We start from the raw sequence: 24,441 nt of genomic DNA on the forward strand, positions 1-24,441 counted from the left end.
GTCACTTCCTGATAATTAAAGTATTCCATGTTTGTCAAGGCTGGTCAAAAAAAATAAAGCTAATCTTCTCTTGCCTTTGAGAATGTCAATCAAGACCATACCTAAATCATTAGAGTTGAACATAAACTACAACTACAGTACTTTCTTAAAATAGCCATCCATCCATTTTCTTTGCTGCTTATCATCTCAAGGGTCAGACAGGAAGTGAGGTACACCCTGAACTGGTTGCCAGCCAAGTGCAGGGCACACTGAGACAAATGACCACACTCACAATCACACCCAGAGGCAATTTAGAATATCCAATTAATGTTGCATGTTTTTCGGATGTGGGAGGAAACCGGCATGCCTGGAGAAAACCCACACAGACACGGGGAGAACATGCAAACTCCACACAGGCAGGTCCGACATTGAACCTGGGACCTCAGAACTCTGAGGGCGATGTTTTCCAGCTGACCCACTGTGCCGTCCCGTGGAGAACACGCCAATTAGGGACTCCCTTGTTTTAATGGGGGACCACTGCTCACGTGGGGAAAGAGTAAGACACAAACATATTGTGCGAGTCTACTAGGAATGTCTGTCAGAATTCCCTGTCAGAGTTTCAACACACACCTCTAGCAGAACGTTGACCAAGTGGGACACAAGGGGCATTGTGTCCCAATGGTCTATGCCTCCATTGTTAAGGTGGCCAACCAGAAACAGTCTGTGGACACAGATAGTGAGTCCTACATCTGATGCTTAGCAGCAGGCCAAGTACCATTTGTGGTAAAAAAAATACAATAAAAATAAATAAATAAAAGCAAAACTTGAGCATTAAGGCAATTCTTGCCCACTATCTGGCATCCCAGGATGAGAAAGCATCAAATCAGCAATACCGTGTGCCATGGGGATGGGGATGGGGGCTCCACCCAGAGTTCCATAAAGGCACTGGATGTTGTGGGACTCTCTTGTATAACACGTCTCTGCAACATCACAGACATCGAGGGCAGTCCATCTGAATTAGTAGACTAGTGTTGATGTTGTCTGATCCTCAAATATCTCCACCGATTTTCTTTGCTGCTTATCCTCACAAGGGTCGCGGGGAGTGCTGGAGCCTATCCCAGCTGTCAATGGGCAGGAGGCGGGGTACATCCTGAACTGGTTGCCAGCCAATCGCAGGATACATAAACACAAACAACCGCACTCACAATCACAGCTAGGGGCAATTTAGAGTGTCCAATCAATGTTGTATGTTTTTGGGATGTGGGAGGAAACTGGAATGCCTGGAGAAAACCCACACAGGCACGGAGAGAACATCCAAACTCCTCACAGGTGGCTCCGGGATTGAACTTGGGACCTCAGAACTGTGAGGCCAACGCATTGCAGCTCATTCACCGTGCTGCCCCTCAAATATATTAATGTTATTATTATTAATCAAAATTGCACACACGTGACACGACATGTCTTCAGCTTTCTCATAGTTTTTACTGCACTGGTTGGTCTCGACAGATTTTTCTGCAGTTTCTTCCCACTGCCATCCATGACAATTCGACCTTTGCCGCTTTTCTATGCATGAGTGCTATCTCTTTTTCTCACTTAGTAATGAATGGCTGCCCATTTATCTGAGTGTCAGGAGGAAGCCCCGAGGAGGTGTGTATCTCCCAAATCAATATCTCATTAGTTTAAGAAGCCCAACCCTCTTTCTCTCACCCGCCCAACAAGCTTTGTCTTTCTTGTTCAATTTCTTTCCGATACCGTTTCATCATAGACACTTCCACTTTTCATCCCTCTGTCCTTCTTTTTCACAGTCCCTTCTGCCTTCAAATTTTGTTGGTATTGGAGAAACTAAAGATAGCATTTGCTTTTCCTAAATACTGTATCTCCTTGTGTTGGACTACTCGACTCTACTTAACTGTCACATTCCATATGTCTCTCTCTTTGGTAGACTATAAATAGGGATAGGTTCTTATAAGTATGCAGTATTCATTTTAATAGACACCAAAACCTTGTGTGTGGCTAATTTAAAATGAAAGACTTCACTATGCCATCCAATTGGATATAAACATTGGGCACCTGCATGCTAAATATCCAATAATTATCCATTTTCTTCGCTACTTATCCTCACGAGGGTCGGTGGGAGTGCTGGAGCCTATCCCAGCTGTCAACAGGCAGGAGCCGGGGTACACCCTTAACTAGTTTCCAGCCAATCGCAGGGCACATGGCGACAAACAGCCACAGTCACAATCACACCTAGGGGCAATTTAGAGCATCCGATTAATGTTGCATGTTTGGAATGGAATGTGGGAGGAAACCGGAGTGCCCGGAGGAAACCCACGCTGGCACGGGGGTAACATGCAAACTTCACACAGGTAGGTCCGGATTGAACCCGGGATCTCAGAACTGTGAGGCCAACACTTTACCAGCTGATCCACCGTGCCGCCCCCACTAATTACAATAAATTCATTGTAAAGCCATAATAATTACTGGCTTTTAAACCATTTTCCTGTATGATTACAAAACCATTATGTCCTAACCTTTGAAAAATGTTTTGAAATTATATTGTAAGCTAATAGAGGGCTATTCAATTGATTATTTTTTTCAGTATAGTGTACTTTTATCATTGATTCACTCTTTGGGCTGCATTGTATATAAATACAAAACAAATTTCCATGATTAAAAAATGTATTTGGTCAGTATGCCTACAAAAGATACCATGGAAGGAGGTGGAGCTGACACTAATTATGAATCCTGGCCAGATTGGGAGAGTGTTGCATGTTCTGTTGGGAAAGAGAATCATTCACATTCACATTTATACCAGTGGGAAAATCTTTCAGGTGTGTGGCCAAAAGACCTAATTTGTATGTTTTGAAGTCTGGGAGAAAGCCAGAAAACAGACAAATGTTTTTGAGAAGGAATTCCTAAATTCACTGAAACCTTTCTATTGGTGCTTGGTGTTGCCCTTCTAATTAATCAGCTACATTTTTTATTCATCTTCATGTTTAAATTAAGTGACTGGTGTCCTGCACCAAATCACTTTTGTTTCCTTCTCTGTGTTTCTGTCCCATCAGTGTGGCAGATACAAGACTTTTAATAAATGATGACAGCTACTTATGGCATGCTGGCCAAGGGGCAACAAAACACTTAAAATGGCAAATGTGTTGATCACTGCAGACCAACAGTTAACAGAGTCAGTGATTCTCAGCATTTCACCTTTTGTGTGGAAATATATAATTTTGAATTGAAAATGGATCTTCTGGCCACATATGAACACATACAATTTTGCGTAGAGTTGTCCCTCAATGATAACTCACAATCTGTTCCATCATACAAGTTAAACATCCATCCATCCATTTTATTTGCTGCTTATCCTCACGAGGGTCATGGGGAGTGCTGGAGCCTATCCCAGCTATCAACGGGCAGGAGGTGGGTACACCCTGAACTGGTTGTCAGCCAATCGCAGGGCAGATTGAGACAAACAGCCGCACTCACAATCCCACCAAGGGGCAATTTAGAGTGTCCAATTAATGTTACATGTTTTTGGAATGTGGGAGGAAACCAGAGTGCCCAGAGGAAACCCACGCAGCCACGGGGAGAACATGCAAACTCCACACAGGCAGTTCCGGGATGGAACCCGGGACCTCAGAACTGTGAGGCTAATGCTTTACCAGCTGATCCACCGTGCCGCACAAGTCAAACATTTGAAACAAAATTTCTCATAGTCCAAAAATGTAACATGGAAATCATCGTGGTCTAGATGCAGGTTCCTGATCCTTCACTCTCATATCAGAATCGCTGTAAGAGATTTACAATCTAAATAGCCGCCATGTCTAAAACATGTTTTAAAGAATAGAAATATTAATGTAATATGCACCAAACATATTAATTGAATTCATCATACAGTGCTAAATTGAATTTTGAACATAGGATGTTAATTGCCATGCCAGTAATATCATACATTCATATTGGCTTATCGCACATAACTGAATCAATATAAACGGAAAGAGCAAAAGCAGATAGAGGGACAGTAGGCAAAAGAGATATCTTGACAGTAGCAGCAAACTTTGCTGCCCTATGCAGAAACTGTAACATAGATTTCTCCTGGGAAACATGGGCTTCATATTTTATTTACAAGGAGCAAACAGTACTTTCTGCCTAGGTGCGTTAGTGTGTATGTGCCGGTATTAACTGCCAATGCTATAGAATGTCCATGTTTTCAGTCACTCGGCAAGCATGCACTGACCTGTTTTATTAGACATTTAGCCATCAGTTTTCTGCACCATTTTAAATGTAATTGTCACATTTCACAAAGGTCCATTCACATAGCCTAGTTATAAGGAAAAAAAGTTCCCTGTCAATTGATCGTCTATTGTCCTTTGTTTTTGTTGGTTCATTTGTTCTGTTCTTCGTTTGCAACATTTATGTCGTGTTAGGGCGGCACCAACTCCCGGACACAAATTCCTTGTGTGTTGTTACATACTTGACCAATAAAGTTGATTTTGATTACAATTAGACACGTTAATAGTGGGGATGTTTTATTTGTGAAGCTTCATTGAGGGAAATAATCTGTTATCTCCCTAAATGATGTGTTTATCATTACCGCAATTTTGATGTATCAAAATTTCTATGATTCGAACGCGACTGAACTGTTGCACAATATGCAGGGTTGTACAACTACATTTCATAAGTGGCTGACCACCAGTAACTAGTTTGGCTATGGTTAGAAATTTGAACCACAGATGAATGGCCTCAAAACCTTCCAGATGTAATAGCTAATCAAAAATGCCTTGTTGTGTCACATGACCTTTCACAAAACAAATTACGTTTCCGGAAGTGTGATCAGGGCAGCCACCACCCAGCCATACCAGTACACAAACACACACACGTATATATACTATACATCCACCCAGCTGCTTATCCTCACAAAGGTTGCAGGAGTTTTGGAGCCTATCCCAGCTGTTATCGAGCAGGAGGCAGGGTATAATCATAGGGTACATAAAGACAGACAACAGTCGCTCTCACAATCACACCTTTGGGGAATTTAGAGTCTCCAGTTAATGCATGTTTTGGGGATGTGGGAGGAAACTGGAGTGCCCGGAGTAAACCCAGGCAGACACGGGAAAACATGCAAACTCTACACAGGTCGGGGGTCAAATCCAAATACTTTATTCAAATATTACCGAGTATCGAAGAGGTCTTTGAATGGATTGAGACAGACTCTTTGGTACGTAAACAAATAAGAGGTCTCAAACACTCCTCACATTTTGCCATGTGCTGTGGGGAATGACTGAAAAGAATGAGATTGCTATTGTGGGAATTGTTTTTTGCCAGCATGGCCGTTCTGAGCTGCTACTCCCTGCCACTACTACGGTATTAAATGCCTCAGGGCAGCTGGGTGAAGAGTTCTGGAGAGAGTGCCATTAGTGTAGGAGCAGTCTTCTTGAACACGAATGGGTCCTTTGAGTTTCCAAGACATACTTTTTTTGGGTAAAGTTGACTGGACATCGCGGTAAATAAGTTTTTAACTCTGTTTTAGAAGTTGTCTGACTCCCTTTGAATTGGGAAAGATTATCAAGAATTTGCAATGCAGTAGCAAAAGAGAAGAGCAGGCTGCTGGCCAACAAACTAATGGAGGTTGATCAATAAAAGTCACTGTCAGATACAACACATTTGTATATTTGAATATTTATAAGTAACTTTCCGGACTGTGACATTCCAGAGAGAACAGTACTAGCGGTCGGACTCACTGTCTAAATTCCCAGTCGCTATTTGCACTGACAGTAACAAATCACCAGTGAATCACAATCATAACGTTAAGGCCATTTGCTCTTCTATGTGTGGAGAAAATATTAATTGCCTATTATGGTCACCCTTTTACTCTAGAAAGTAAAGATTTGCAATAAAAAAAATAGCATACCAACGGAGAAAATAGACACACTTTTAGACTCCATGTTAAGTGTTGTTTTGCTGTAGATTTAATGAAACCGACCAGGCCAGCAGAGTGCTCACAGCAAATCCATGACAGTGACTCCAGTGTCATTTAAGAATCAATAAAGCAAAGGCAGCAGGATGAGAGCAGGAGTGTGAAAGTGTTCGTGTAGTGTTGTGTCTGGGGCCATTTGGTTTCTTTTTGCGATTGTCAGCGGAATGGGGTGTTTAATGTGAATGGACCCACCTCTCCATCTCTGACACAGACACACTCTCAAGCACAATGATGTCCTAAAACCACACACAGACACATACACAGTGCAAGTGCTTGGAATCCTGTGTGACCAGCTCAGGGCTCATTTGTTCTCTCTTGGTTTGTGTCCATCTAACTTCACACACATCATCCCCAACACTCACTTCATCTGCATTTTGTGCCTCTTTGTCCTGCAACCAGTCGCTATCCAAAGCCATCATGTTAAACATGCACCAATAATTAAATATGGCTTTCCAAAACATCACATGCAGTACAAATGGAAAATACTTGATGCAAAAGTAGAGTTTTGGTATTTTCATTACATGTTTTACACCACTCAAAAAGTTGTTGCTCCAGTGATTCAGCAGAAAGTTTATACCGACAGGGAAAGGTCATCCTACTGACACATCATATTAAATCATCAACCTCAGATTATGAGCCCTTTATGCAACCTTAAACTCAAATAATCTTTATGAGGTGAATGGTTAAGCAGGTTGATAAAAACAAAAAGAAATGGAAGAATGAACCAGCAGCTGCTGGTATCTTACTGTGACATTTAGGTTTGTCGGAATTCAGGCATTCATTTCACAATTATGACTTTCCTTGTGTAATTTGATAGTCATTGATATTTTTGTTTCTTTCCTAGTGTGGCCTTACTACGCATTTGTCTAACTGCGGTGATATAATGTCAGTTTATGAAGTGATGACATTTTCTAAATCTTCTTGGCCACGAATGAGTTCGGATCAGTCCGCATCTTATTTCAAAGTGGCCATTTAAGCCAGCATTTTAATGCTATTTCCTCGGTTGCTTTTCTTTGTGTAAGGTCCTGATGCCGGAAGGTAGGTTGAAATTGAACCAGGAAGTTAATATTCTGACATGGCAACAGAGAGGAAACACTGTCAGTTTTAGGGGGCCGGTGTTGTTAACAGGCATTTGTGTTGAAAGGAATTGGTGATCTTGTAACACAAGTACTTTAATTGGCCAAGCTGCATCAACGTGAACGCTCACTTTGGTCCCAGTAATATCCCACTTAGCTGAATTCCATGTAAAAAGGGACCAATTGATAAATCCTGGCTCTACTTTTTCGCCCATGATACCTTAATTTACGGAGAATGCAATGCGAAATCTAGAGTCTGCAAGGGAGAGGGCAGGGAGGAGAAAGAGTATGCCAGAGTTAACCGAATTTCTAAAATGGCACAAATTTGTTGTACTTTTTATTCATTCATTCACTTTCCATTCCTCTTATCCTTACATGGGTAGCGGGAGCCCTGGAGCCCATCCCAGCTATCTTGGGGCTGGAGGCAGGGTACACCCTGAACTGGTTGCTAGCCAATTGCAGGGACCATAGACACGAACAACCATTCCCACTCACAATCACACCTAGGGGCAATTTAGGGTCTTCAATTAATGCAAATTTTTGGGATGTGGGAGGAAACCAGATTACCTAGAGAGAATCCACGGGGAGAAAATACAAACTCTAAACAGGTGGGGCCGGGATTGAACCCTCCTACCTCCTACACTCTAACTAGTTGCCCCATCACGCTGCCACTTTTTATGATATTGTGTTTTGTTTACATCTGACCGTAATGCTGTTTCTAATAAAAACAATCGTGCTAACAGTGACTGCAGCGGATGGTCAACCTGAGGCAAAGGGTCCTCATAATGATAAGGATGATTAATTCAGATATTGCTGGAATTCAAATTTAAGGAAACTTGACGGTTTCTTTTTTTATTAGGCAATTTGTTTCATGTGTATTACCAAACAATTATTTTGCTTTATAGTCTGCAGTGTACGATTTTCGCGCTAAAGCTCAAATTGAAGGCACTTACAAGGTGCATTAATACAGAGTTTGCTGAATTCATTAGCTTGAGTTAGAATTTAGGTAACAAGCTCAATGACTGTTACACACACACACACACACACACACACACACACACACACACACACACGCACACACGCAGACACACACACACGCATGCAAATATGCGCGCACAACCATTAATTTCACTTCTCGCCCATTAGTCTTGCATTGTTCCCCTCCACCACTGACACAAGCTGATAATGCTAGCGTAGTGTATTCTCAGATCAGCAGTTTTGACACTGACCGAGGTTGTATAGAATGTTTACGTAGCCTTTTTGAAAGTATAGTTCTGTGGGGGAAAAATCTATGCCTCCACAAACTTATTTAGTTTTGAAGCAAAAGCAGGTAGAGTTTAATATTGTAAGTAAACATGACTCAATGCTGAATTAGTGTTAGGGTGTGTTTATATGCAATACAGTTATTAAATATCTTTTTTGTATTTAAAAGAGCTGTTAAATCTGCGGCAAGCTCCTACATTTTTCACATCCTAAACAAAATTAATGGAAAAAAATACATGAAATCACTGCTTCAGCAATAAGTAAGCATGCCTTCCCTGCGACGATGTACTGCTGCTGCTAAAATAGTTCATTGACATCTCATTGGCCACGCATTCTTCTACAAATTTGTTGTTTTCATTTTACTCATGTACTATTGTCAGGTCATGCCTACAGTTTTAACAAATATCAAACTGTGGTTTTTTTTTTAAAATGCAAACACTCCCTTTAAATAATGTAACTCTGATGGAGACAGTAGCCAACCAGTAAAAACAAAACATATTGTAAAGCCCAGGCGGAACACGTAATATTCCTGTACTCTCTTATTAATAAAGTAGTTACTTAGTTAGTGGGTAAATAATTCTAAAAATCTTTAATTTCATTTAAAAAAATTTCCAGCCTTTGAAACAGTTGAGAGATTCTAGGTTCAATTGTCAACACAGGCCCTCTGGTGTAAAGTTTGCACATCCTCTCCCATGTTGGGGGTACTCTGGCTTCCTCCCTCATTCTAAACACATGCATGGAAGGTGGGTTGAGCAAATAACCTGGACAAGCAGTGTAGAAAACTGATGGATAAAAAATGCTGTTGATGACGAAAACAAAAGTAACATTTTAATTTTTATAAGTGAAGCACATTGGTCTGCGGTGATCTTTTCAGTAAAATAGTAAAGGGCCGAAAAGGACTTCAGGGTCCACCAGTGTTTCTTCCCACAGGGATTATTCCTCTGTCAAGTACGGTTGTTTCAAAAGGCTCCCCTCCTATTGAGGACACTTATTGCTGGAGCTAAAAATGGACAAACAGTTGCAATAGAAACTGCGCTTTACTCTGTTTTATGAAGCCAAGAGTCTTGATGCTGTTATTGTTCACTGTACCACTAACCCGTGAAATGGAGTTCGCCCTACCAGAGATGGCAGCTTCCCGCTCACCCATTGTACCTTGAGGGTCTCGGATGTTTACAGAAAGACAGAGGTGGAGTGAAATTCAATAGAAATCCACACACATGCACACACACATACAGCATTGTCTTTGTTAGATGTAGCCACCGTGGGACTCATTACATTTTCATGTTACATTCTTTCATTCAAGCACTCATTCCATTCCCTTTTGTCATTCTAGGTGTTTACAGCACATCTGATCCCTGAATTATTTCTGGGGTTAATTGTTTCTCATGGCAAGAGTTTCACCCTCTCTCCTCACCCCTCTCCATCTTCACATCTGAACCTCTTCTCTCTTTCTCTTCCTCTCAATTTCGCTTTCAATTACCTAACTGCCACCGCTAGGCATGTAAGAAGGGAGAATAAAACACGCAACTAGGAAAACCCACACAAGGCCTTGTGTAAGATGCAAGAGGCACTTCATCCATTTATGCATGCCTCATTTAAGTGCTCCCATTGTATGCATCCCCTGGGAGAATGTATGCAGATGAACTGGCGGTGGCAGCGGTGGTGGTATACGGGAGTTCATGCAAACACACATTCACAAAGTCACACGAGGCGAGCACAAATGCCTATGTAGCCAACATTTTGCTGAGGCCATGGTCTTCCTCCTGTGCAGAGAGACATAAAGATCAGTGGCCATAACGCACAGCCAAGCATACTGGAGTATATGGCCACAATCAAGCTTTTATATGGACCTGGCACAATAAATGCAAGTGGGAACTGAAATGCCCATTCTGTGTACTGTGGGTCTTCGGAAAGTAGGCACAGTCAACCACAAAGTTAGACTGACCTGGAATTACTTAAAATACACCAAACTAAAAGACCCAAAAGAGTGAATTGAATAAGTGGAATAATCAGCAGTCCAAAAGGTTTTGATGGTATTCCCATTTGGGTAGTGTCATCAGGTGCGAGCATAACTTGTGGTATTCCATCATGGAATTCACACGCTTCTGAGGAAACCATTACGATTACTGTATCTAAAGCAGCTGAATCCTTTTTTGCACCACAGACTCCTTAAGTAACAGTTCAACATCATAGTGTATAGTTAGTTTATTTTTGAGCTTCCAATGGTCTGTGGAGATATCTTGATTTCATGTCCTCTGAGCCGTATTTCTCGAGAGGCATCAATCACACTTTTTTCCAGACTGAGTCTAAGTACAAATAATTGTTTTTCCCACTGATACTGATACATAATAATGCAATTTTGTGTTGCACCACTTGTGGGGAAAATGTTTTGTTTCAAACAACTCCATCCATCCCTTATCCATGCCACTTATCCTCACAAGGGTCGCGGGAGGGCCGGAGCCTAACCCAGCTAGCTTCGGGCGAAAGGCAGACTACACCCTGAACTGGTCGCCAGTTAGTCACAGGGCAGATATCAACACAATCACTGAGCGGAATCGATCCCACACTGCCAGCACGAAAGTCAGGTGTGTGTACGACTACGCCATAAGTGACTCTATTTCAAACAAGTATTTTCGGGAAACAAACGAAAACATTTCTTTAATGGCATGTTTCATTCAAAAGCGTTACATACATGAGATTAAAAACCAAATGACTTATAAAATGTAACAACAGTCTAATTGTAGTAAACTATTAAAAAAATATATTTACATTACATTACTCTTGCATATTTACATTTTGATCAATAAAAAAAAAAAGTCATATCCAAGTCCAGCCTCCACCAGTCTCGGACAGGCTGGGCCAGTTCAAGCACGTCAAGTTTCACATAACGAGATGATTTAATAGTATATATATATACATATATATATATACATAAATTGGACACTCTAAATTGTCCCTAGGTGTGATTGTGAGTACGGCTGTTTGTCTTGATGGGCCCTGGGATTGGCAAGCACCAGTTTAGGGTTTACGCCGCCTCCTGCCCGTTGACAGCTGGGATAGGCTCCAGTACTCCCTGCGACCCTTGTGAGGATAATCAGCAAAGAAAATGGATGGATATATATATATATATATATATATATATATATATACATCATGACCAAATAAGGTAGCAAAAATCCCTTTAAGAATAAGGGATTGACTTCCCTCACCAGAAAGAGACCAACATTAATTGAAGAGGAAATGGAAACCCAAGCCAGCTGTAATTTAACTTTAATGAGTTACAGAAACAAGCAGTAAAATACTGTTTGGAGCAATTATTGCAGCGTGTTACTCACGATAAAAATAACAATGACAAGGAGAGAGGGAAAATTTAAATATACACCTTGGTTGGATTAGTGCTGCTTAAATCTGTTGGAAACTAGATAGGCTTTATCTGTATTGATTTATACATTTACCAACTATCGGCGAACAACCTCGGTTCTCGGCCACAATCCGTTCCAGAAGGCGGTTCGAAAACCGAATCTGTCACGTCCCATCAGAAACGGGGGTAGGACCCAAATGCAGGAACTCGGAAAACGCAAGGTAGTTCAAGAAGAGACACATTTATTGTATGCAGGGGTCGGGGATCGAGCAGGCAGTCCGGTGCAGGGGGTAGTTGTGACGTCGGGCGACGAGAACAGATGAGCAGACAGGCAGGAGTCGGTACACGGGGAAACAATCAACGCAGGCAGAAGTATCAAGGAGTCAGGCTTACAAGGTTGGTCGGAGAACGGACGAAGGTCGGTACACACAGGTTGAATCAGGAATACGAGAGTGCTGGAACGGGACATAAAGCTCAACGAACTGGCGCAGGACCAGTCGTCACCGGGTCCTATATATACAGGGGATGATCAGCCCGCATGAGGTGCAGGTGTGTGCCTTCCAATTAGCGCAGCCGCGGGGGCACCCGCACAGCTCGTGCTGAAGCAGCAGGATCATGACAGTACCCCCCCCCCTCAAAGGCACGGCTCCCAGACGTGGCTAAACCAAAAAACAGACAATAACACAGGCAGGGGTGGGCGGAAGGGGGTCCGGAGGAGGGCACGCCCCCCCCTGAACCCCAGACTGGTGGCCATCCAGGCCACCAAACACGAGGCGTCCGGGCGGACAGGTCAGGAGGACGACCCGGAAGCCAAGCACCAGGGTCCCCACGGGGCAACTCGGGCGGACGACCTCTGTGAGGAACCAAACGGCGAAGCAGGAACCAGAACGAGGCAGGCCACTGCTCCGGACGAGAACCTCCCACCCCGTCGTTGCAAGACGACCAGGGATTGGTCGCCAACGAGGCCAGGTCCTGAAGCGGCTGGGCGCACTCAGGAGCGAAGAAGATGATGGAGAGCAGGACCAGAGCCATGACCGCCACCCCGAAGTCTCTCCAGCTACTGGGTGGCTCCACAGAACTCCCCAGCTCCTCCTGGACAGGGACGTGAGAAGGCGGCGGCGCCAGTACCGCCCCCTCCTGGACAGCAACGTGAGAAGGCGGCGACGCCATCGTCCCTTCCTGGACAGCAACGTGAGAAGGCGGCGCCAGTACCGCCCTCTCCTGGACAGCAACGTGAGAAGGGGGCGCCAGTACCGGCCCCTCCTGGACAGCAACTTGAGAAGGCGGCGCCAGTACCGCCCCCTCCTGGACAGCAACTTGAGAAGGCGGCGCCAGTACCGCCCCCTCCTGGACAGCAACTTGAGAAGGCAGCGACCCCGTCGCCGCCGCCTCATGGACAGCAACGTGAGAAGGCAGCGACCCCGTCGCCGCCGCCTCCTGGACAGGAACGTGAGAAGGCGGCAGCAGCATCACCAACTTCACCTCCTTCTGGACGGGAGCGTGAGGCGGCTGGGTAACTGTCTCCACCTCCTGGACAGGAACGTGAGAAGGCAGCAGCAGCATCACCAACTCCACCTCCTCCTGGACGGGAGCGTGAGGCGGCTGGGGAACTGTCGCCACCTTCTGGACAGGAACGTGAGGGCGTGCCCGTCGCCGACAGAGCAGGAACGGGGAGCGGCCGCGGGCCGGTCGCCGACAGAGCAGGAGTGTGGAGCGTCCGCGGGCCGGTCGCCACTGCCACTCCAGAGCACGGACGAGAAGCGGCTGTGGAGACGTCGCCACCTCCTGGACAGCAACGTGAGGCGGCATCGGGTCGGTCCCCACTGCCACGTGAGCTTGCAGTGCATCCGTTGAAACAGCAACGTGGGCGTGGCGCGGTGGCGAATCCGTTTCCAGGGCAACGTGAACCTGAGTAGGCGGAGAGTCAGTCGAAACTGACACGTGGGCGTGTCTCGGGAGCGGGTCAGTTCCAACTGCCGCGTGAGTTCTGCTCGGAACCGCCAAAACCTCGATGTGGGAATGGCGAGGAGGCGGGTCAGTCTCCACAGCTACGTGCACTTGGCAAGGGGGCGGGTCGGTTTCCACGGCAACGTGAACTTGAGTCAGCAGCGAGTCCGTCGCCGTTGCGACGTCAGTGTAGCTCGGCTGGTTCGCCAATCCTTGCCGGACCTGGGCCTTGAGAGCCGCCAATTCCGCGCTCTGCCGCTCTATCTCCGCCCGCATTTCGCGGCGGAAAGCCTCGTGATTTGGCGACTCCTCCTCCCTCTGGGCTGGAAGCTTCGCCACCAGCTGCGGGTCTGCCGGTTTCACAGTTGCCGGTGAGGAGTGGGAGGACAATGTCTTAGTTGCCACGCTGCGGGAGGCACCGGGGAGCGCCCGGCCGGGGCGTCTCCTCTGGCCGCCACGCGGAGGTCCCGGGTAGATGGCCAACCGGGTTCCCTCATACGGATTGGTGTACTTAAAACTACCGGGTGAAGACATTCGGGTGCTGGAAACGCAGGGAGGTGAAACAAACTGACTGGGATGAAAGATCGGACGAGCAGATTCATAGTCAGAATAATCGGAGTCGTACTCCGCCAGCCGGTCAAACAAATCGTGGTCCTCCTCATATTCCGAAAAGCCAGAGTCCAGAAGAATATGAGGAGCTGGACGGGTCGTGTTCGAGACGTATTCATACCTCGCTGGCGGACCGTAAGACACGGGAGCTGTGGACGTCAGGGAGCCTACCCGGATTGGACAGGCTTGGTCCTCCGGGAGACGGTCTACCTTGCGTCGATCCCGCCGATGCCGGATCTTTCCTGCTGGGTCCTGTGATGGCCAGTTCGTTCTGTCACGTCCCATCGGAAACGGGGGTAGGACCCAAATGCAGGAACTCGGAAAACGCAAGGTAGTTCAAGAAGAGACACGTTTATTGTATGCAGGGGTCGGGGATCGAGCAGGCAGTCCGGTGCAGGGGGTAGTTGTGACGTCGGGCGACGAGAACAGATGAGCGGACAGGCAGGAGTCGGTACACGGGGAAACAATCAACGCAGGCAGAAGTATCAAGGAGTCAGGCTTACAAGGTTGGTCGGAGAACGGACGAAGGTCGGTACACACAGGTTCAATCAGGAATACGAGAGTGCTGGAACGGGACATAAAGCTCAACGAACTGGCGCAGGACCAGTCGTCACCAGGTCCTATAAATACAGGGGATGATCAGCCCGCATGAGGCGCAGGTGTGTGCCTCCCAATTAGCGCAGCCGCGCGGGCACCCGCACAGCTCGTGCTGAAGCGGCAGGATCATGACAGAATCGATGTTTCCCTTTACAATTAATGGAATAAGAAATTCCAAGCCTAAAAAAAATTGGTTTTTAAAACATTTTTTTAGCTTTTCCTGATAATCAACTGCATAGTAGAAATACATGTATAGTTGAAATACTTTACATAATACACTAATTTAATAAATATATTTCTTTTTCGCATAAAATGTATGCTTTAGTAGTAGAGGAGGCTCGGCTGGGAGTGCATTGCCGTATCTGTAGCGACTCGGCCCCGGCCCTGTAAACTTTTTTTTTATTAACAAAAGTGCAGAATAACTTTAAACAAGCAATAATGAGGGGAAAAAAAATATTTATACAAAAAGTAACAAAAACTTTAACTCGTAACTGGAGTTAATGAAATATTTGAATCAAAACAAAAATACAGAAATGCTAATGGAACAGAGCATTATTAAGATTCACTAGAAAAAAGCAATGCAAAACTATCACCTACTGTATTAAATCTCTCCTGGAAGTTCTTTTCTTTTCCCAAATAACTTATCTAGTGTCATTTCTTTGGAGCCATGATTGGGGGTTAATAGTCCTCAATAGGAAGAAAAAACAGTCAGCGAATGTAGCTACCAGGACACGTCTGTGTACAGAGGCTGCGTTATACGCAATAACAAAGCACGTCATGGGTCAGATGGTCGGGCAGCATGCTTTACGTTATTTCCGTTTTTTTTTTTTTTCGGCAGCGTTGGAATTAACAAAAACGAAGCCCATCGTGGGTCAACTAGTCGGGCCACGCGTTTTTTTTTTCCGGGTTTTGTCGAGGGTGTTTGAGTGCCGATTTTCATTCAAAAACAGAAGAAAAAAAAGTTTCAAAATTTTCGTTCGGAAACTGATTTGTTCGAGAACGGGGACATTCGAGAACTGAGTATTCACTGTACATGTCTAATAAGATGGTGAGTAACAATAGTAGTAGTGTCATCAAATGTTGTTCGGTTAAAAAAGTCAAAGAGGAGCCTTATCAGTGGCAAGCATCAGCCAGTAGCATGTAGTTACAGTATTTGAACATAAAAGGGCCTATTACGTGTCGTGAAGGAGTTTCCAATGAAATGAGATGAAATCTATGAGATTAGCTGGTGGGGAAAATCGTCATCGCAGCATTAAACGGTGACATCCTCTGAGCTGTACTCTCATCAATACTATAAAAGAAAAGAAAAAGGGCTTGATGTGTTCTCTTGCTCCATTGTCAACCATCCACCCTTAAGGAACTTTCACTGCTCTTTATCCTCCTAATTACTAATCGAAAAGTGGTCCCCCAACTGCACGAAACAACCATTTCTCCCTCTTCAAGCAAATGACTCTTCCCATTCATCCCCAACCAGAGGGATTTAGCGTATGACATGATTGATTTTAATATTGTAGCTCTGCATCTTTGCAACCTTTTGTCTTAATAGTTTCTTTCTGATTATCATATTACTTTTAATTATCTATGAATGCTTTTTGTATTTCTTGTTACGGTTTCTACCAATATAATGATCTTTTTCTCTTTCCCGGTCAAAACGAGTGCTCTTTTGTTCTTTGAATTACGTGTTGTCAGTTATGCCATTCTCTTTTGATTACGAGCCGATATGAGGCAAATCACTTCACGTTGCAATTCAGTGATTATGTTTAACAGGCCTTTCTGCAGTGACATTTGGAAGCTTCCATTAACATTTGGTATGTGCGGTTTAGTAAAGTTGGTGCTGAGATACTTGCAGGGGGCACAACCATTTTTCTTGCACTGCCAGAATATTTTGTCAGGCTGCAGTGCTTGGACACCTGCTGGCGAAATGATGCAAAAAGGGTTTTGAGGTGATGGTAATGATTGTAGAGGATGGAGAGTTTATTGGATTTATTTATTTATTTATTATTGTTAAGATACCAGGACATAGTCCATCTACTAACGGTTTTGTCTTTGTTAGCCTGTGATGCCTTGCTATAGAAATTAGATAAACAATTGTGTTCTAAAATACAAAAACAATTTCCCTTAATTGTTCAAAAACAGAAGTTGTGTTCCCATAAATCTAAAATTACATTGAAATGCCATGTCTTCCTATTATACTTCTAGAACTGCCAAGTGACCCCTCAATTTTTGCTTCCCATGTTATGTCAAAATACTGTCATTTAAATTGTAAACAAAACAAAAAAATCTAATTGAAAAATACATTAAAAGAACAACAACTGTAATAAACTGTTATACATATTATGCACATTACGCTGTTTATTAAAAAAAAAAGATAAATCGAATGGAGGGTGGCACGGTGGGTCAGCTGGAAAGCATTGGCTTCACCATTCTGAGGCCCCGGGTTCGATCCCAGACCCGCCTGTTTGGAGCTTGTATGTTCTCCCCACGCCGGCGTGGGTTTTGTCCGGGCACTCTGGTTTCCTCCAAGATTCCAAAAACATTACAGTAATTGGACACTCTAAATTGCCCCTAGGTGTGATTGTGAGTGTGACTGTTGTCTGTCTCCATGTGCCCTGCGATTGGTTGGTAACCAGTCCAGGGTGTGCCCTATCTCCTGGCCGTTGACAGCTGGGATAGGCTCCAGCACTCCCCATGACCCTTGTGAGGATAAGCGGCTAAGAAAATGGCTGGATGGAGGGATTAATGAATGAAATGCTCTTCCAAAATGTAACTAATGGCAAAATAACTTTCCATTCTGGTGAGTACAGTCTCAGTTCAGAAACTGGGGGGTACATTCGAATTGGCATTATTGGCAAACTGTGTTCCCAGACTTTTCGCATCTTAAATATTTGGAAATTGCAGACCATGAATTTATTGCACTTTTTTCGAAACACTCCCTTTTGTGCTGAAGCAGTACTTGGACTCAATTTGCAAATTCGGTCACATCTTCCACCTTCCCTTCAGGTCCTACTCAGTGTGTGATAGGACACATGAGGATGATGTAATTTGATTGGAGGTATTAAAGTTCATTTGATTAAATGGAGGTCAAATTACTGGCTGGTTAATGGAATCAGGCCCAGTCACCTGCAGGGTGGCCCCTCGACTCGACTAGTCTCTCTCTCTCTCTCTCCTCTCTCTCTCTCTCTCTCTCTCTCTCTCTCTCTCTCTCACACACACACACACACACTTACACACGCACACACACACACGCACACAATAATAATAAATACACTTAACCCAATCATGTTTCTTGAGCTTCTGCACAACTTGGCAGTAGTTCCCATGAGTAAGCACAGTGACATCACTTGCGTTTACTCAGTGATGTCTGACATCATTCCATTTGGTCAGCCAGAATGACATCTGGTTTGATTTGATTTCATATCTATGGCACGAATCTAGTCTTTCGGTCTCCTGCTATTTATTAGGGACCAATGTAGCCACACCAAGTCTTGTGATGCCTTTAATTATACAAATGAAAGATGTGCCTCAGTGCAGACAATAGTAACTGTCGTAAATTTTAGATGTTAAGCGATGGCAAGAAAACCTTATTTGTCAAGTGGCAGGTGTTTTACAGTGGAGGAACCGACTGTTCTAAATGTTCTGATTTGCTTTCCAAATTCCAGCATGGTTGGGAAGCTCTAATATACATTTTTTTTTCATTTTAAACATTGATCACTTTTTCTCAGTATGGTCATAGGCTCCATATGTTTTTCTCTATTTCCTTCCTTCTTTGGAATTGTTTGACTTGCTGTTGAAGAAAAGAATACAAGAAGCCTTTTTTAGTTTGAATGCTACGCTGCATTTTCTATAGATATTTGTCTATATTGATTAAAGTACATTATATGTTGCAAATGTAGTGACCTTGGGGGCTGTGCAATGTAAATTGATTAATTCTGCTTAAAAGCTATTTATGTTTGCTGTTATTTGTCAAATTCCTTACTCTTTAATAGCGTGACCTTTTGTCTTCTTCCAGTTATTTTTCTTCACAACTTATTTCCAATTATTTTAGATTGTCTTCCATTTAGTACTTCTAGTGTCCACTTGTTTTCCCTAGTTTCATCTTCTTTTTTTGCAAGCTTTAAACAAAACTTTAATTTTACTGTATTATTACTGTCTTCTTTTATTTGTTTGCTAATCTTTTAACATTTGGTCCTACTTAAGATGAATGAGAAAATATTATCATTTTATTAAGCTTTTGAGTACTAGAACAAGGCTAGTGTTACACACATGTAAACTAAAGGCAACATTAATCAATCTTGGAATTTTTTTACTCAAAACACTCTCTCTGTACTGCATATCTCTCTCTCTCTCTCTCTCTCTCTCTCTCTCTCTCTCTCTCTCTCTCTCTCTCTCTCTCTCTCTCTCTCTCTCTCTCTCTCACTCACTCCCAATAAGAGCAACACATTCGATTAATGCCGGCATTTAAGAAATGCTCACATTCACACAATTGCCGCCATCTTGTGCTCACTATATACATTTTTAATCACAATTGCATTACATTACAACAAACTAATTACCATGTTACAGCAGCAGCAAGAGGTACCCCATTCTGTTCGTCCTCTCTTTGTCTCAGCTAGCGGAATCAACAACATAAGAAATGCACATTATACAACCTGCTTTCTTTTTTTTGGTATATTTTTTCTCTTACCAAATACTAGTAACATTTTAAACACTTACGGAATTAATTCATACTGGAAGTTGTTTCGTAACCTGAATTTTTCGTGACTAGTGACGTTCATAAGTAGAGGTACCACTACATTTTTTCCCCCGTTCATTGGTCATTGTGACATTCCACCACAGCTGATCTAAGTGAGCCACTCTGGAATTCGGCACACACTTGCCATCACCTGAATTTACTCAAATAAACCCCGAACTTAAAGCGCTGCTGATCCAAATGTTTCCTGATATTTGCTTAGATGTTCACACCTCAGCCATTGCACATAGTGCTACATATTGTCAGTAGATTTTGCGGAGAGTTTCTTAATCTTTTGTTTTAAGATGACTACATCAATTATATCTTGCAATAAAAATTGGCACAAAAGTTTGACTCTCTGGTAGTTAAACTGTTCCTCTCTTTCTCTTCTTGTGTTTGTCTTCAAGCTCTTAACTCCGACCAGTTGGCTGTACATGGAGACCCCCAGCTGGGCAGGTGAGTGTGTATATCCATATCTCTACTTCTGCTGCACACGATCTTCCAAATCTTATCCCATCTCTAGTGGGTTTGTTGATGCATGCATCCAAACAGCTACTAGCTACCCAGGTGAATGTGTCTGTGTGCGCACAGCCAGCTGTCTTTTCAAGTGTGTGTGTGTGTATGCGCAGAGGAAGAATGTGCTGACTGCAGTGCTTTGGGTTCTGGGCATGCCCACTCTTAGTGGCTATAAATCCTTACCGCAGTGCTCTCACTGTGTCAGCAGTCCAGCCAATGAATGGATATTAAACGCCACAAAAAAAAGCCTCTAATTCTGTTGCTACCTGTCCAATGCCTTTGGACATGTTCTCTCTCTCTCTCTCTCTCTCTCTCTCTCTCTCTCTCTCTCTCTCTCTCTCTCTCTCATCCATCTATCCATTCACCTTTATCTCACCTAATGATGGAATGTCACTTCCTTTCCTGCCTTTTGGAATGAAATGTGTTATTTCTCACTTGCAACACCACTACTTCCACACACATAGTTTGAGCATAAAAGATTTATCATGATTTCAATTAGATTTGCAATTGTGAACTGAGACCCGAGATGTAGGTGTGGCCATCTGTTCTCACGACACATCGATACCAATCTAATACAAAAAGGGAAGCTCAATCGCAACTAGCTTAGATCTGTGGAAATATACATAGTGCATGCAGTTACTCTGCAGCACACCACTGTGGAAAATCTTTTTAATGTCCAGGAGGCATTGTTTTTTTTGTTTTTTTTATTTACTTGCATAGACAAGACACTGTGCATGTTATGTTACTAGCAAGTTTCAAATGATTTTAGAAATATACAGTATTCCACTGTAATAAGTAAAAGAACAAAAACAATTTGAAAATATATTTTACTTTACAGGGGGAAAAAGATTAGTACATAGCCTCATTCCACTCCAAGTACGACATTATTCCAGAAAAGTCTGATAATCAACTTGAAAAAGAAGAGTGACAGGAATTTATAAAAGACTTTTAGCACACACACCCGCACCATCGTCCCTATCCATAATAGCAATTACGGCTCTGCCTGCTTTCGCCTCTATCGGCGTTCATCAACGGGCCTCCAGGCCCATCAAGGCTCTGACGCCCAATCACGCTGACATGGAACTAATTGAAAAGTAGTGCACTACTCAAAGTAAAGACCTTTGTTAGAGAATTGTGGCTCCTTTGAAGATCCCACAATGAGATGTGTTTTGAAGATTATTTTGCATGAGCTGTTTTGTGTCACAGTGTGTTTGATGAGCATCAGTGAATGGGAGACATTAATTTAGATCTATTAGTGCATTTTTTTTTCTTCTGTGTGACAAGTGAGGTTTGCAACCTGTTCCATATGAAAAGTACCTTTAAAAGTTTTTTTTTCCTCCCCAAAATGTTAAAGGGATGACGAAACAATAGCTGGCCAATAGATTGCGCAACAACACTCAGTATAGGCATGCGCTTTCTGTAAGCATGAATTCCAAAAGTCTGGTCCCTCCAGTTATTCTTATTGTTAGTCACAGCCAAGTTCCTTAAAACATTTACTTCAGAAAAAACACCTAACCCTAACCCTAAATAAACAACTGCATAAAAAATATGATTGAAAAGAGTAATGACTAAACTACTTAATAAAAAAATCAATTGTTACGATTCTTTTGGCTATTGTTTTAACTTTAACTTTGACAAAATATTAAAAAAAATACTTGTTTCTTTATGTTTCACTGTTTTGATGGTAACATTATAACCAGAGGGGCAAAGTTTCTTTCTGCCTCCTTTCGCCTCTGGGTCTGTTCTCACAAAACACTGGTGCAGATTTTAGATTTTCTTTTCGCAGACATTAAATTTTAGATGCAATTTCCTCTGTCGGAGTGGCCGGTCTCTGGCTATAAATCAGGTGCTGTGGCTATTTGTATACATTTCTATTCCGTCTGCCTATTTTTTGGGCCACTAAACAGGAAAGCCTTAAAATACATATTGCATGAGCCATAATGTAGTTTTTGACAGTGACACTTTTGGCCCATTTCAAAGGTGCAAATCCATTATACGGGTTATGGTACAACAAAAAGTACAAAATATTCATATAAAGAGTTGTTAACCTTTCATTGAGTCACTATACTTGAGAGTAATTGAATAGTTGAGAAAGAACACTGAGGGTTGACAACACGGCAACACAAAAGCAGAATGTCTTTAATGTCTTGTAGACTGTAAGCATCCTTCCTTGTTTTACAGCAACTGTGAATATAGTTTCATGCAGTTGCAGTTTTTGTACAAGAAAATGGAACACACAGTTTGTATATGGCACTGTATATTGTCCACGGTATTGATGTTACTGATTAGATCGGTGTTGCAGCAGTTTTGCAAGGCCAAGCTTGACATGCAAAAAGGTGTGCAAAGAATATTGCGTGTTGCATTTGTTAGCCAGAATTGTCATTATTTTTTATATTGCGAAATAGTTATGTTAGTTTCCCCACACTGTCAGTTACTGTAACATTTTTAGACAACCCTGTATCCCAAACAATCTTCCCCCTACAGCAAAACTCCCTCAATTAGCTTCTAGTGAAAATTTAATTTTCTGCATATTAGGTTGATTAAAATATTTTTAGCATGAGCCAAAATCCTCTTGTATAGATAAAACAGTTGCTATTGATGAACACCACTCTTTAGATGGTTCTTAAGATTTTAGGGAAAGTGGTATAAGATTAAGTGATAGTTTTTTTAGTGTTTTTTCCCTCAAAGTTTCAGTGTTGATATCCAGTATATGTTTAATACCTTTTTTACGCATTTACAAACGGTTGTTGTAGGTTTAAGGGATATTAAACTTGACTGAATAAGGTAAATATACTATTTATATAGACTGTTTGTATTAGTATAGCAACAATACATGTATATGTATCAAATACTTTGATATAGTGGTCACAGTTCTATATGCACATTTTTGAATGCAGATCAATGATGCTTCCTCCTTTTGCCTCAAATCTTGACCAAGAAAGGATGCATTCTGAGGACGCATGTTCAAACCCGTCCTCACCTGTGAGGACTTTGCATGTTTTCCTTGTCTCTGCGTGGGTTTTCTCCAGGTACTTCAGTTTCCTCCCACATTCCAAAAACACACGTGGTAGGTTGATTGACGACTGTAAATTTACCATAGGTGTGACTGTGAGGGTGAATGGTTGTTTGTTTATATGTATCTCGCGATTGAACCACTTCAGGGTGTACCCCACCTCTCATCTTCTGCAGTTAGCTGGGTTAGGCTCCAGCATACCAGCAACCCTAGTTCGGATAAGTGGTGTTGGAAATGGATTGGTGGATGGATACATTGATGAATGGATGGATTAAACTATAGATATACTGTGTACAGTATTTATTGGCAATTCTGTCAAAGGAGATGTACCTATCCAAAATGTATTATATTCTACTTGAAACTGTCTGTAAAAAGGAATAGTATAGCTTACTTCTACTACAACTGCCACTTTAAAAATAAAACAAGTTAAAAAGCTTCCTCAAGCTTACATTATCTCTCAAGCCTTCACAGTATAAAGTCTTTCTGTGTCCAAAGATTAATTTAGACTGGTGTTGTTGCTCCAGCCACACAATTAAGTTATCTTCTACACTTTTTTCACCATTGTTACACATTTTGTGTCATAGGCAGATGCTACGATTGTACAGGAAAAGAGATGTATTGGAAACAATCAGTTCAATGACTATTGCCTGATGACTGATCACTGAATGCACAAACTAACCCAAACTCTACCAGTGACACTGATTGCTTGAGGCTGATTGTTGAAATTCAATGTCAGAGTCATTTGTTAGTGTTAGTAAAGCTGCGCTTGTTTCCTCCTCATTAAAAATACAAGCTTGGCCTTAATGATGATAGTACAAAGCAGCCGGAGAGGCACCCTTACATTATTAACACAGATAAACACCATTCGGGGCTGTAGGGAAATGAAAATGACTGTGATTATTATTTAACTGACACATGCTCCCTCGTTCACTTTTTCACATACATGTATATGCATATGCAGACATCTCAAATAACTGCAGTTTAGTTATGCTTTGTGTATGTACAAACTCCAAATGGCAAAAGAGCGAAAAGTTCAATCGACACTGGCTGTGCTCAGTGTGGCTTTTATTGCCTTTTATTGTGAACACACAGCAACACAGACAGCTCGAGAGTGTAAATGTCCCCACTTCTCTTTATATTTGTTAAAGTGATGCCCAGTGCCTCGGAGCTGCTTTTAACACTTCCAGAAAGGCCATTACAATTAAAGCAGCACCGGCCAAAGCGAAGGGAAATGGAAACCGGTGTGATGAGAGTAAAAGAGGGATGTCAGCACAACGGGTAGCCGAGATGCTTTTAGCCCTTCTTCAGGAGTAATGTCCAATTACTGCTGTGTTTGGGGCCGCTCTCTCACAATGCCATCAGCACACACACACT

The 24,441-nt window shown here is 42.7% G+C and overlaps 1 protein-coding gene across 1 annotated transcript in view; it reads left to right on the plus strand.

The window, feature by feature from the left end:
• The window catches only part of rbfox3a (RNA binding fox-1 homolog 3a), a 332,844-nt gene that overhangs the window by 59,699 nt on the left and 248,704 nt on the right, over nt 1-24,441 (plus strand). The window contains exon 3 of the mRNA XM_061810158.1: nt 19,946-19,994. Coding sequence (XP_061666142.1) covers nt 19,973-19,994 — 22 coding nt within the window. The 5' untranslated portion in view covers nt 19,946-19,972. The remainder of the gene's footprint in view (nt 1-19,945; nt 19,995-24,441) is intronic.

This window comes from Syngnathoides biaculeatus, chromosome 22, assembly GCF_019802595.1.
Source record: "Syngnathoides biaculeatus isolate LvHL_M chromosome 22, ASM1980259v1, whole genome shotgun sequence".
NCBI lineage: Eukaryota > Metazoa > Chordata > Actinopteri > Syngnathiformes > Syngnathidae > Syngnathoides > Syngnathoides biaculeatus.